The sequence below is a fragment of the Symphalangus syndactylus genome, chromosome 10, assembly GCF_028878055.3.
Source record: "Symphalangus syndactylus isolate Jambi chromosome 10, NHGRI_mSymSyn1-v2.1_pri, whole genome shotgun sequence".
In the NCBI taxonomy this organism is placed as follows: Eukaryota; Metazoa; Chordata; class Mammalia; order Primates; family Hylobatidae; genus Symphalangus; species Symphalangus syndactylus.
This window is the reverse complement of record NC_072432.2, coordinates 99,270,194-99,284,905: the sequence shown is the minus strand read 5'-3', so window position 1 is coordinate 99,284,905 and position 14,712 is coordinate 99,270,194. Positions and strand designations below refer to the sequence as shown.

General features: G+C 37.9%; 1 protein-coding gene across 1 annotated transcript in view; it reads right to left on the bottom strand.

Moving 5' to 3' along the window:
* Positions 1–420: 420 nt before the first annotated feature.
* Positions 421–14,712, bottom strand: part of COPB2 (COPI coat complex subunit beta 2) — a 32,251-nt gene continuing 17,959 nt past the window's right edge. Inside the window, exons 10-22 of the mRNA XM_055295254.2 lie at positions 14,510–14,620; positions 12,273–12,361; positions 12,078–12,184; positions 10,963–11,106; positions 9,844–9,974; positions 9,398–9,605; positions 5,228–5,338; positions 3,950–4,164; positions 2,143–2,235; positions 1,871–2,051; positions 1,588–1,656; positions 1,035–1,106; positions 421–791 (exon numbers count right to left, since the gene is read on the bottom strand). Of these exons, the coding sequence (XP_055151229.1) occupies positions 696–791; positions 1,035–1,106; positions 1,588–1,656; positions 1,871–2,051; positions 2,143–2,235; positions 3,950–4,164; positions 5,228–5,338; positions 9,398–9,605; positions 9,844–9,974; positions 10,963–11,106; positions 12,078–12,184; positions 12,273–12,361; positions 14,510–14,620 (1,627 nt within the window). The 3' untranslated portion in view covers positions 421–695. The remainder of the gene's footprint in view (positions 792–1,034; positions 1,107–1,587; positions 1,657–1,870; positions 2,052–2,142; positions 2,236–3,949; positions 4,165–5,227; positions 5,339–9,397; positions 9,606–9,843; positions 9,975–10,962; positions 11,107–12,077; positions 12,185–12,272; positions 12,362–14,509; positions 14,621–14,712) is intronic.

Here is a 14,712-nt window from a genome sequence, read left to right as displayed (position 1 = left end):
CTACAAGGATATTTGAGTGCCTGGTTATGAATTTCTCGAATCATGTTAGATGAGTGTACAGTTAAAAAGAATGGTGTGTTTTTGTGTTACCAAATAGGGCAAACGGTAATTTAGACAGATGCCCAGCTTAATGAGGTCAGAGGAACAGAGGTTTCACATCCTGACTCCAGAAATGGGTAGCTGCTACACAAAATTGGGGCAAGATCTGTGGAATGATGTAATGAGGTCAAGAAAAAGGGTTTAGAGAATTACAGCATGGATATTCAGCTCTAAGAAAAATGTGATTGACAACATTTGAAAATGCAGATTTAGTTATACAAAGAAAAGACAGTGGGGCTGATCCCTAGGCAAGGTGTAGTTTCGGCTCAGCCTTCTAAAACTAGAAGCCTATTTTCATTATTGAGAAAGGAAACAAGTATCTTCATTAATTCAAAAGGTTTTATGAGATATGGTCTAATAGTATGAAAAAAATGAAAGCCCATGTCTGTTTTAGTTAACAAGGAAAACACAGTGATTTAAATGCTGCACATAAACTCTTCTTAAGATGATGTGGGCATTGTGCTCCCAATGGTCCACAGCATTTACATATAAAAATCTAAGAAGTTTCTCATAGTCCAAAGCACTGTGGTCAGGGTAGCAGTCAATACCTATATATAATATGATCTGTTTAGTCAGGTAAATGGAAAGCATTACAGTCAGTCATCCAAAATATCTTCATCCAGATTGATATCTGTTGTGTCAATATCTTCTAATTCCAAATTATCCAAATCTACTTCTAGTTCGAGTAAACTCTGCAGACAAAAGGAAGAGGGTAATTAAGTTTTGTAGTACTGTTAAAGGAAAGTTATCTGTGGGTTCATGATTCAAAGTGAGAACTAAAATTTTCTTAATAGTCAAAAAGAGCATCTTCCCATTTCAAAGCCCCTGCTCTGAAACTGATTATGTCACTTAAACCACAGAGGCCTATGTATCTCCAGATATTGATGGGGAGGAGGATGGGGTAGAGGGAGGCTTGAGTATGATGTGTGACCTACCTTTTCTTCTTTGTTGGCTGTGTGGGAGGCCACAATAACCGGAGTAGGAGAAGCAGGTTTCCCATCAAGTTCCTGAAACCCCAAGTGAAGATATATATAAAGATAAGGGAATTTACTCAGGAATTTAAAGTTTTCCCCCAAGAAAACGATGATCAGAATTACGAAGTGAGAGATGATGTTTAAAAGTGAACCATCTCAGCCGGGCGCGGTGGCTCACGCCTGTAATCCCAGCACTTTGGGAGGCCGAGGTGGGTGGATCACGAGGTCAGGAGATCGAGACCATCCTGGCTAATGCAGTGAAACCCTGTCTCTATTAAAAATGCAAAAAAAATTAGCCGGGCCGGTGATGGGCACCTGTAATACCAGCTACTCGGGAGGCTGAGGCAGGAGAATGGCGTGAACCCGGGAGGCAGAGCTTGCAGTGAGCTTAGATCGCGCCACTGCACTCCAGCCAGGGCAACGGAGCAAAACTCTGTCTCAAAAAAAAAAAAAAAAAAAAAAAAAGAAAGTGAACCGTCTCAGCCAAATTTATCACATGAAGTACTCTACTGACCTGCTGAGCTATAGATCTTGAGGGTTGAAAGCCTTTTGCCTCTTCCATGACATTTCGCTCTTCATTTGGCTATCAGAGAATAAAGCAATGATGAAATGAGATATTCTGAAATCATAATTTACCTATGAACTTGGCCTAAATCCCAGATATCAGCTCTTAATTTTAAAAAAAGTACAGCAGTTCAAAATCTGAAGTCATGAATGTACTTCCACCCTGTAGTTAACCATAAATGAAGCTTCCACCCTGTAGTTAACAATAAATAAATAACATCCTAGCCACTCACCGTGACAAGTGGGTATTGTTTGGCTGGCCACAGATCAGCATGTGTTTCCTTCACCCATTCTTCAACAACAAAGGCTTCTTTTAATCCAGGGAACAGGTTTTCATACTCTGTTGGGTCAGCAAGGGATTCTGCTGCTTTCTGATTGACTTTTGAGAGATTCTCTCTCCAGAGTTTCACTACCCTATTACAGACATCATGGAACCAAAGAGAGACTAAGTAAATGTGCTCTCTTTTTATTGGAAACATTTCTTCCTAAAATTAAAAGTCTGTACCTTGAAACCTGACTGGGTAAGTAAGTTCGGGCCAAGAAGGCAGCTTCTGGCAGCCGTCCAGTTCTAATCAAGAGCTCTAGGCAGGCATCAACCCTAAACATTAAAAAGGAGAGGTACTGTTACCAAGAATAAACACTATAATAATGGTACTTAACACAAAGAAAGTAAATTTAGTGTTGCAAAGCCAAAAGTCTCCCCAGTCTTCACACATACATCTCATTTCTGTCATTTGTCTTTTAATGGTTGTTACATAATCAACACATTCCAAGGGTGTGAGGGGTAAGACAGCTTTCCTGACTACTTTGAATCTACTTAACTTAATAATTCCTAAGAACCTAAAGGGGCTTTTCAAGAGGAGTTAAGGCAGGTTAGATTAGCAAATTTTAAAGGCATAAGGAAATATGCCAGCAGAAATTCAGTTCCACAAGACAAATATCTAGGGCAGTGTCTCCAACATGGGAAGGTCCAGACAAGCCAGTGGTGCCCAGCAGAATACCAAAGTGTCTATTTTTTCTTCTATTTTAATTTCATTTTTTTTCTGTGCAAGTTTTATGATGTGGACAATATGTTTCAGAATTCAGAATTTTTTGGATTTTCGAAAGGTGATATAGTATGTATACTATGTATTACCTCACATCCTCAGCATGAAAAAGCCACAAACATTAATACAGCAGTAACTTACGTAGGAATGTTAAATGCAATAAAAATGTACCAAGTTGGTATAAAAGCAACTAAAAATAGTAAAACAGTTCAGCTCAGGTCTTGCCATCAAAACAATTATAATAAACTGTTTTCAGAATATTTTTGGATTTTTGAATTATGGGTAAGGAATAGGGTCTATTCTTACAGGTATATAAATTCATAAATACATTCACGTACATACAACGGGGTGCACGTTCAAAGTTCTATGGCGAAGTATGGGATTGTAAAAAAAAAAATCAGTATGTAGGGGAAGGTTAAAGAATACTTTCAGGCTGGGCGCAGTGGCTAACACCTATAATCCCAGCACTTTGGGAGGACGAGGCAGGTGGATCATCTGAGGTCAGGAGTTTGAGACCAGCCTGGCCAACATGGTGAGACCCCATCTCTATTAAAAATACAAGCCAGGTGTGGTGGTGCATGCCTGTAATCCCAGCTACTTGGGAGGCTGAGGCAGGAGAAGGGCTTGAACGAGGGAGACAGAGGCTGCAATTAGCTGAGATCATGCCACTGCACTCCAGCCTGGGCAACACAGCAAGATTCCATCTCAAAAAAAAAAAAGGAAAGAAAAGAATACTTTTGTGTTTTATTTCATAATACTGCCAACTAATGTCCAAATGATTTGGTTTATGCTAACTCAGACTTAAAAATATGAGACATCTTTATGCTTTATAGTGGGCTCAAATCTAAAAGTAAGTGGCATACTTATCCCTTTTTGTTCTTGCCATAAATGGATCAAAATTATCCAATTTGGGTAAAATCACCTGCCCTTCAGGTACCTACTAGAGCAGCTCAATTAGCCTCCTGCAATCATAAAATAAAATGCTTCCACCATTAACTGGCAGGGCTGTTGAAAAAGGTGTTTAACATTTCTCCCACTTGAGCCTCCCTGAACAGCTCATTTAGCTCAAACATTTAGATCAGATGTGCTAAGGTCATCCCTTGCTGAAGATGAGTGCTACCAAGGCAGCACTGTCCTGCTCTGACTGCCCAGTCTGTTCAACACCATTTGGCCATTCATCAGTTCTCTCCAGGGTTCATTCTTCACATCACTCTCCAAAAACCATCCTCAGTGTAGAATTAATTAATCTTTTAAATTAATACTCACTTGCCCTGTAAAAAGTAGCTCATGAATGCCACATTATTTTTGCCATCTCTCTCCGCACCCTCTGCTAGCTTGTTCACCATATTAGCATTTCCAGAGGCAGTGGCCAAAAGCAGCAGGCCCCCATAATCCTGTGCATGGTGCAGGCACTCCTGGGCTAGGCCAAACTGACATTTACTAATGGCAAGTTCAGCAAGTTGTTTCCACTTCTGTTCTGACTGTAAGAAAAGAGTTTCCAAGTTAAAATATTTTTAGAAATAAGCATTTACATTTCCAACATTATTCTGTTAACTGTGCGGACAATGTTTATATATAGAAAGAGCTGTGCTTGTTAAGTTGGCTCTATCAAAATAAGAATGGCATTGCAAAATGTACAATGAGGAAATGGAAATTATTCATGTATACAAAATGAATTTAAACACAAATCAATTTTAATGATGTGTGAATAATTATCATCAACCCATTATACTTTTACCTTATAATTACACAGGGAAAGTAAAACCATCTCACTGGAGTTTTAAGATAATTAGACTGCAATTATTTTAACAAGTGATTTAATATCACTTTTTTGAAAGCGTACAAAACTGTCTTTAAATATTTCACAATAATATTATGTCTCACTTGTAGCTTTTCAAAACTCAAAATGCTGCATGTTTAGATGGTCTTAACATAGCTAAAATTTATTTTGCACATCTGAAATTAATTTACCAGTAAATGCTAGTCTTAAACCACAATTGGGAGCCTCAATATACAAAGATGTATAAAAATATCATTACAAAAATGGTATTAACATTTCTCCCACTTGAGCCTCCCTGAACAGCTCATTTAGCGCAAACATTTAGACCAGATGTGCTAAGAGCATCTGCTGCTGAAGGTGAGTGCCACCAAGGCAGCACTGTCCTGCTCTGACTGCCTGCTCTATTCAACACCAAAAGACAAGGGGGTTGGGCTGTCTTTCAAAACCCCTTTTCAAAACCAACATATTTTTAGCTAGTTTCAGACATTGGCAAATAACTGCTATGTCTGTACTCTTAGGCTTTCCAGACTAGTTTACATACTGTTTTACATCTTTTCTTACCTTGCAAAATAGATCTCACATAAGGTATGAAAACAATTTTTCTTAAACAAATTAGAGTGCTAAGAATATCTCCAATGTAATCAATTTAACTTATGCAAAGTTTAACATAATACATCTTTTAAAAAGATCAGAGAGAGACAATAACTTCACCAAAATGAGCCACTAATTTGCATTTGGGAAAACTTTAATGAATTAGTACATACCTCTGCTTCCACTGCTAACTGGTATGCAATTTTTAACTCTCCAAGCTGAAGAGCAAGCTCAAAACGATGCTCAGGATCTGTGGATACTGTAAGAGCTTGCTGCTTGAAGCCCTAAACAGATTTTTAAAAATTATATATATATGTTATTTATGCATACAAAAATATATGTTTTATATATATATATATATACACACATACATATATAGTGTACACACATTCACAGAGCAAATCATTTCCCTCTCAAACTAGAAACCCCACTATTTAATGAGAAGATGGAATAATTAAGGAGTCATTAAAGTAAGTGGTAAGAACAAATCTGGCAGGTAAAATATTCAGTGACAGAATTCTTACTGTTTATTAGGATAATGGAAGCTGGCTAATGTTAAACTCAAGTAACCAGTAAAACTGGAAATCTAAATATAAACAGATATGTCAAAAAGAAAGGAATTTTGCAAAGTTGGCTAAACAAGAATCATTTCAAAAGAAGAAAACTAGGCACAGCAGTGTAAACTTAGCTGTTGGTAATCTACTCAACTAGGGTGGGAAGTAGAGATCATCTAGTCCAATCTCTCATTTTGCAGATGAGATGATTAGCAGTAAATGGCCACAGAAAAGGGAGTCAAATATAAAACCTTCCAACTTTCTATCATCTGTAGGTCATAGCAAACATTGTGTATTCAGGTCCAGTCACCAATTAGGTGTCATTACCTATTCCTTTATTGTTGGTCTCAAGTCCAGTTCATCAGCAAGTATCCAAAAGACAGGAAGTCTAAAATTTCCTTCCCGTGCTCCATTAAGGCATTAAGAACAAGCTTTTAAACGGGGGCGTCTCCCAAACGACCAGTCTGTGGCCTGTTAGGAATCAGGCCGCACAGCAGAGGGTAAGCAGCGGGTGGGTGAGTGAGTGAGCATTACTGCCTAAACTCCGTCTGTAATGGCATTAGATTCTCACAGGAGCATGAACCCTATTGTGAACTGTGCATGTGATGGATCTAGGTTCCGTGCTCTTTATGAGACTCTTAATGCCTGACGATCTGAGGTGGAACAGTTTCATCCTGAAATGTACCCCCTTCCCATCTGTGGAAAAATTGTCTATCTGCCACGAAACCGGTCCCTGGTGCCAAAAAGGTTGGGGACCACTGTTTTAAATCAACTATTATAATTATTAAATTAGCTTCTCCTTCAAGACAAACACTACTGATGGGATCATTTTTAGCTCTAGGGATGTAATGTGTTAGACAAAAAGCTCAGGGATAGTTTACCTCTTCACCAGACTGAGGGAGAATGCTCATTTATGGGATAGTCAAGATTGAGAGGTTGGACAGCTTTAGGGTTCTGTCTGGCTTTATCTTCAGGATGGCTTTATCATCAAGTTTGAAATGTTTTAACTTCTCAGCTTATACAGGCTGCCACCCCGCCCCAATCCATCCATGAATACGATGTAAATAAGGCATTCTAAATAACCAGAGTTACTTTTTTTCCACTAGCATTGATGTAGATAACATAAAACCTAAGAGTGGAGGATGGAAGATCTCTGGAACTAGTCAGATACAGCCAAGGGCAAAACAGATGAAATGAGGTGGACTAAATATATATACTTTTGTTTTCTGCTAATTCTCTACTACTAATAAAATCTCACTAAAAGGATTTTTTTTTTTTAAAGGCATAAACTCCCAACGACACACAGAAAGGGAGAGGAAACAGTAACAAAAGTTTGGAAGCTGGAAAGTTGGTGGAGGAATATAAACATTTTGTTAAAACAGTAGAGAAAACAAATCCTAAATCAGGAGTGAGAACAGCATAGAAACAATGTGATTTACACCCAGTGTGTCTCATGAATGGTAGGGCTAAAAACAAACAAACTGCCCTAAAAGCATTTAGAAACTAGATCCGCTCCCCTCTCCCACCTCCCCTCTCCCAACTTGTGACAAATAAGACAGGTTTATTCTTTGGAGAGGGCAAACGAAAGAGTCTCCAGACCAGGAGATTCCAAGCACACTTGGAGGAAGAAGTACAGAGTATCAAAAGAAGACAGGAGATTATGAAAATGGATACATAGACTCAATGAAATATTAAATACTGAGACTCCAAGGTATCTTCTACTGAGACCCCATAATGATGGTGACTGGGGAGCTTTTCAGTAAAATCTACTGAGTCCAAGGGAAAAGACTTAAAAATACTAAAATGTCAACTCCATGAAGGCTACATGTCAGCAGGAACAGTGCCTAGCACATTGTTAAGTGCTTGTTAAATTCATTACATAAATGGAAAGTCATCAAAAATTCACTGGCTAAAGATACTGACATTGAAACTCCCTAATCAAATGGGCCAACCACACCAGATATTGTGAAATCCAAACCCAATATGCCCCACCCACAAATTCAGACCTTCTAATCTGTTTCTTGTACCTTCACTCTTAAATGAGGGCCCAAGGACATCAGATACTTGAGGAAAATTACTAACAGCAAAGATGCAGATCAAAATGAAGCAATAAAAGGAACTTGAAGGAAGCATACCATATGGGGGAAGAGAAAACTTCAAAATCTAAAAACAAATATATCATTCATATCTGTAGAAAGTTAAGAGAAACTTTTATCTATAAACAATAAAATTTTAAAAGAGAATAGGAAAATCAGTGCAGGACATACAACATTAACAATTCCAGAAAGACAGAATACAGAAAACAAAGGAAGGATATCACCATAGAACGATTCATGAAAATCTTTCAGAAATGTAGGACATAAGTTTCCCATTAAAAAAGCTCATCTAATAACCGGCAGAATTAATGAAAACTGATTCCTACCAAGGCCTACCATGATTATAACATTTCAGTACAACAGAGACGACATTCAGAAAGTTTCCACAGAGAAAAACCAGGTCATGTACTAAGAATGAGGAATAAAAATGGCTTTAGACTTCAACAATCACTACAAGGCAATGGAACAATGCCTTCAAAATTCTGAGAGAAAATTACCTCCAGCAATTCTATACTAGTTAAATGGTCGAATATATTTTAGTGTAGAACAATGGCACTTTCAGATATTCAAAGTCACAAAACAATTTATCTCCCATTAACAACCCTTTTCTCAGGAAATTGCTGAAGGGCATCTTCCCCTAAAATGAGGGAGCAAAGCAGGAAAGGAGATAGGGGTATAAGAAACAATGGATCCAACAGGACTGCAGCAAAGGAAGCCCCAACATGATGGTGAGGGGAAATCCATGATGAGAGCAGGAAAACCAGTGCAGTCTGAAGGAGACTAAACAAACTGAAAGGAGATCTTCAGGAACTCTGGAGAACCAGCAAAGTCCAGGGAGAATTAACCACAGGTACACAGAAAATTAAGCAAAGGGGGAAAAAAGACAATTATAAACTCTAGGGAAAACAAACAATTGCAGGAAAGGAAAGCTAGGTAATATGCTACATGGTTCACCTGTAAGCAGTGATTACATAGCCATAATAATGTAAACATTTGAGTAGTGATCAATCAAAATTAGAACTATTCTGAGAGATAAAGGATAGGAAAGTGGTGTGTATGTGGTAGATGCAGGGGAACGAAAGAAGGCGAAATTCTCATCTTGTACAGAGGGTAAAGTCACAAGAAATGCCTAAAGCTAAGAAATGAGGAAACTGCTATACCTCAAGTTATTTAGAGATATGGAAATAAATACCAAAAGAATTAGATAAAATAAAGTAATTACCTCTAGGGAGTAGGAAGCAAAAAGGAGGGAGGGCTGATTTTTTCTTAAGCTTTGCAAAACTTCCTTTATGCTTTGTACATATGTAACTTTGCTTAAAAAACACTACATAAGAAAAAGTCATGTCATGGTACATTTTATATGTATGTTAATCATAATTTTTTTAAAAAGCAGATGGGATAAAGAGAAAAATGCAGTGTAGAAATGAAAATATCAGGAGACTGGAAAAGAGATGAACAGAAGAGGAAGACTGAAAATCACCTCCAACATTTAAAGGGGGCACTGAGAAAGGAGAAGGAAGAGTGTAAGAGGGGTGTATCACATGCTGTAACAAGTGCCTTAAACTCACAGGAGAAATTCTATTGCCACAGGAAATCAGTTGGCAGTTAAGAAATAAAGTTTTTCAACTCCGTACTAATTTGCTTTCAAATTGCAAGTTTTAAAAAACAAAAGGAAAAAAACAAAACCTCTTACCTGTTTCTCCAAAAAGTGTGCAACTCTGGTCCTCTGTTCTTTTGGAATGGTAGGAAGGACCTTATCAGCCATGCTAAAGTCCCTCCGCATGACGGCTGTCTGGTATTCCAGGACTGAAACCAGCAGGGAATAGCTAACGATGTTCAATTCTTTATCCCCCAGATAAAGCCTGTTGTCTTTAGGAATGTAGCCTAGGAGATACATCGTCCTATAAAAGAAACAGAAACCAAGTTAGAAATTCAAATCTGCAATTACACAAACACACACCCTGCAACCTCCCTCTTGCTCAAAACCTTCCCATTTGATTGATAGAATTTTGGTTAACAATAGGCAACTTACCAAAACTATAACACTGAAAAATCAGCCTATCATTGCTACAAGCCAGCAACAGATTTTTCTAAACACACTTTAAAATTCAGGACAAATGCAAAATGATACTCAGGTACCTGTCCAAGTGGGCAATGGTGACTATTTCTCCTCCAACATAATAATTTAATCTGTTCACAGAACTTGTGTAAATGAAGCAATCGCCTACCCAAAGCCCTGTTTTCACAATTTCCTGAATCTCACCAAGAACCTGCAGAAAGAAAATAAAAACGATTACTTTATCCAGCATCAGAAATCTCTCAATAAAAAGCTGAATATACTGAGGGTGATATGGTAGAATAAGGAATGCAAAGTAAAATCCTTCCTATTTCTAGAAAAAAAAATTTTCCTTGGAATTTTTTTTTTTTTGAGATGGAGTCTCTGTTGCCCAGGCTGGAGTACAGTAGCGTAATCTCTGCTCACTGCCAACTTCTACCTCCCGAATTCAAGTGATTCTCCTGCCTCAGCCTCCCAAGTAGCTGGGATTACAGGCGCCCGCCACCATGCCTGGCTAATTTTTATGTTTTTCGTAGGGATGGGGTTTCACCATGCTGGCCAGGCTGGTCTTAAACTCCTGACCTCAAGTGATCTGCCCACCTTGGCCTCCCAAAGTGCTGGGATTATAAGTGTCAGCCACTGCGCCCCGCTGGAATTTCTTTCTTCATTTAAGAACAGATTCCTACTCAATATAACCCTTAGGCTCAAAACAGAAAAAAAAAAAAAAAAAGAACAGATTCCTAGATTAGTATTTGTAATGTGAAATCTCATTGTTGGGTCAAAATCATGATATAAAAGAATACTGATCTAAACTTAGACCCTTCATAACATGACAATGAAATATTAAGTATTTCACAAAATCTAGGACATCTGCACAATAAATGATTTACCATTTGGGAGCTCATTTAAATCACTGACTAAATAGTCTTAGGACCAAAACAACTACAATTTCTTTACTGAAAGATATCAAAGTAAGTCTAAAGAATTCTTAAAATCAGAGTACAAATTTCTTTTAAACATATTTATTTTCAAATTTTGATCTATGAGTTACGATTTTAATTTTCACATTTCACCAGAAATCCTTAAATGCTGTCTCCCCACACCTAATTTATAATGAAATGTTAAAATCAGTAAAGTCTGTTGTAAGAATATAAATCATTTAAAAACAAAGCTAAAAGCGAAAGTTGTGCTGATGCAATTACCTCAAAGGCATCTTCAATGCCATCTTCAGTAACTCCCTCATGTGTTTCCTGTGCAGCCAAGACTTTTTCTGACAGATACTTAAGGATAAAAAATGATTCCTCTGTAGCAATACAGACTAGCTCTCCAGAGTCAGACCAGAAAATCTGCAACACAACAGAATCATAGACAACTGATTGGGATTTCTGAGTGGATACGACAAACTGCACATACTTGGTTTCTCACAACATTTATCTTCTTATATCAAGATGATAAGTATTCACTTAACAATTTTATGTGGCATTATTTGGGAGGGTGGCCAGCTATTATGTGGCTATGCTATTTAACCTAGCAATGGAAAGACCAAAGGGAGACAGGAAAGGAGAGCTGTCAGTAAACACTGAATGTGCTACACAGAGGACCAGTACCTATTCCTTATTGCTCTAGAACAGTGTTTATCACCTTTTTTATTTTTTTCATTTTCACCCACCATCCCTAGAAGTCTTTCTGGACATTTTTCTAATCGCCTCCCCCAATGAAATTTTAATACCACAGATACACATATGTAATGCATATACATATGTATAGCTATGCTTTATTCATAAAGAGTAAGCCCCCAAGTCAATGTTTACACCCATTGAGAATGTGTGCTCTAGAACCAGACCCCAGAAAAGCTGGTTTGTTTCCAAAGATAATCTCCTGACAGTGAAAACTGTCAAAGTAGCGGGCAGTTCTAAAGGTAAACACTTTGTCACTGGAGATGGTCACCTCAAGTTCAAGCAGCTATCATCAAAACGTATGAAAAGGTTTTCTGAACTATGTGGAAGAAGGCATTTCCAAGTCAAGAATTCTCTGACATGTTGTTCTCAAGGCATGCTTTTTTCCTGTCAAAATGGCACTGCCACTTACCTCCAATTGCTCAGAAAATCAGGATTGTCGTAGCCTAATGAGGCCGTAGACAATGTATATTTCAAAAGTGTAAGAAGTTATTTAAATTCTAAGTGCTGTTTTATATTTTAAATGGCTTTTGATAATGGAAGAGGGAGAGCAGGGTACAAAACACACTTCTTGGCCTTAGGGATCCAGAACTCATCACAAAAATAAATATTTCAAAAACAACAATGGAGGGGAAACTCACATGTTTGGGTTGAATTTCAATTCTTCGTATGAGTTCTGTATTGTCCCAGTCATAGAAGGCTAAGCCATTTACAGATCTGACTCCCAATAAGAAGCCGCCGTAGATGCCTAAAGGGAACATAAAAAGAGTTTTGCTTAGGCATTTTTGAGCCATTACAAAGAATTTAAAAATGTATCATACGTAGACCACACTTACTTTCTGCTCCAAAATCTGGTTTAAATGATTTTTTTTCCTTAAAGTTCTTAAATATCTTTACAATGCTGTTGCTCTCTCTTATTGCATACCTGGGAGAAAAAAGGGAAGGCAAACATAACATGTTATATACTAAATCATAATTCCACCAAATGTTGGAAATATCTTCAAATATTTTTCAGTAATTATGCAAAAATATAGAATAAATATTTGAAGATTCTCTGATGTACTGTTTTCCTAAGAGATCAGAGAACTCCTTACAGTTGGACAAATGATTAAAGGGTTTTATACTGTATATGACATGAATTACTAGGGCTTACAAACCACTTTAGAAACTGAAAATGACCCAAATGTCCACAATAGGTAAATGATTAAACAAATTACCATATATTCATATAATGGAATGCTACTCTGCAAATAAAGAAACCAATTACTGATCCAGGCAAGAATATGGATGAATCTCAAAAACATTATACTGAACAAAAGATGCTAGACACAAGAGTACATACCGTATGATTCCATTTATATGAAACTCTAAAGACAACTCTATATAGTGACAAAAGGCACTCATCAGTGTTTGCCTGGGACTGGGGAATGGGTGGGTGGGGGGTGTGGACAGACTGTTAATGGAGACAAGGGGATTTTGGGGGGATGATAGAAATGTTCTATAATTTGATTGTGTTAGTGGTTACGGATTACATACATTTGCCCAAATCTACTGACATGAACAAGTAGTCCTCCCTTATCCATGGGGGATATGTTTTAAGCCCCAATGGATGCCTGAAACCTCAGATAGTACTGAACCCTATATACATTATGTTTTTTCCTATAATGTAAGAGGTGGGCAGCATATACAATGTGGATATGCTAGACAAAGTGATGATTCACGTCCCAGGTAGGATGGCTCAAGATTTCACCATGCAACTCAGAACACTGGGCAATTTAAACCTTATGAGTTGTTTATTTCTGGACTTTTCCACTTAATATTTTTGGAACACAGTTGACTGTGGGTAACTAAAACTGCAGGAAGGAAAACCACAGATGGGGGGACCGCTGTACAATTAAGTGGTACATTCTGTCTTCTGTAAATTATACCTCAATAAGGGCGATTTAAATAATAAAAACTGTGACAAATGGCTCATTCATCAGCAACAACTGCTTATATTCAGGCCTCTGCCTTGAATAAAGGGGCTGTAGCCCCTGGATATTTGAGATTGTGTGAGGAAGTGATGTGATGAGGGCTTTGCTCAGGACAGGAAAGATGCTGAACAAGGTCTTGGCTGGATAGAGCTGAAAAAAGGGAACTATCAAAATAGAGGAAGAAGTGTGCTGAAAGAAGGCAATTCATCAACTATAATTTTGCTTAAGATAACACATTACCTTTGAATACATAGAACTGTATGTATATGTGTATTTAGGAAATGTATGAAAAGATCAGAACAATTCCATACCTCTCAATGAATCTTACTGTTGTAACATTTTTAAAAATGTATCTTATTACACAATGCTGAGGCTTAAGTTACCCCACTACTGGGGGCAAGATGCAACATAAAATGTGGGGCAAACAAAACTAAAAAAACTGTGAAAATGTAATTCAGTTGTGTGGTCTGAAAACACTAAACTCCTGATGTTTATTACATGCATTAAACAGGAATCAAAAAGGAACCAGAGCCAATGACTAGTAAAAAAGTCAGAGTTAAGTGACCTTTCCTGCTTTTAATGAGAACATTTTATGAACATTCTGAATTCAGACAGAAATGTGTTAAGAATGGGTGGTGGGTACTATCACAGAAAATAAGTTTTAAAAAAGATTTAATAAATTTCTCATCAAAATGATCAAACCACAACATCACTCCCAAGTAGCTAGCATCTCAGGACACTGCATCACAGGGAGGGCATGCCAAGGCCTGCCAAGGCAGACATGAGGGTCTACTGTGCCTTAAGCCCATAAAGCACCAGGTCCTGCCATGGGCTCCATCAAAGAAATGGGTGCTGGGTCCCCAATTAAATGGAATTATTACATCAGCTTGAGCAAGCCAGCTCAACACAGAACAAAGAAAGCACAAAGACAGCTCATGCTACACAGTTGCCTCTGACTCTAATCTTCCAACGGACAGCTGTGGTGAGAACTGTTTTTTAACATGGAGAATCACAGCCCACATCAAGCCTCGAGAGTCTTCAGGCAGCACACAACACATCTGCAATCAGGGCACGCTGGCTATCATACAGCCAAAACTTACTCTGAAGAATCGTGGGCCCATGCAAACTCCTGAGCAGATCCAAAGCTCTTGTTTCTCAATGCCATTGCTGTGTAGATGATATACTCCCCATCACCACACACCACCACAAACCTAGAAATCACAGAAGCCAGGGAGGGAAGTACAGAGGACCAAAGACATGTAGAAGTTAAGAAACAATAATTCATGTTATGGTAAAAGAATTC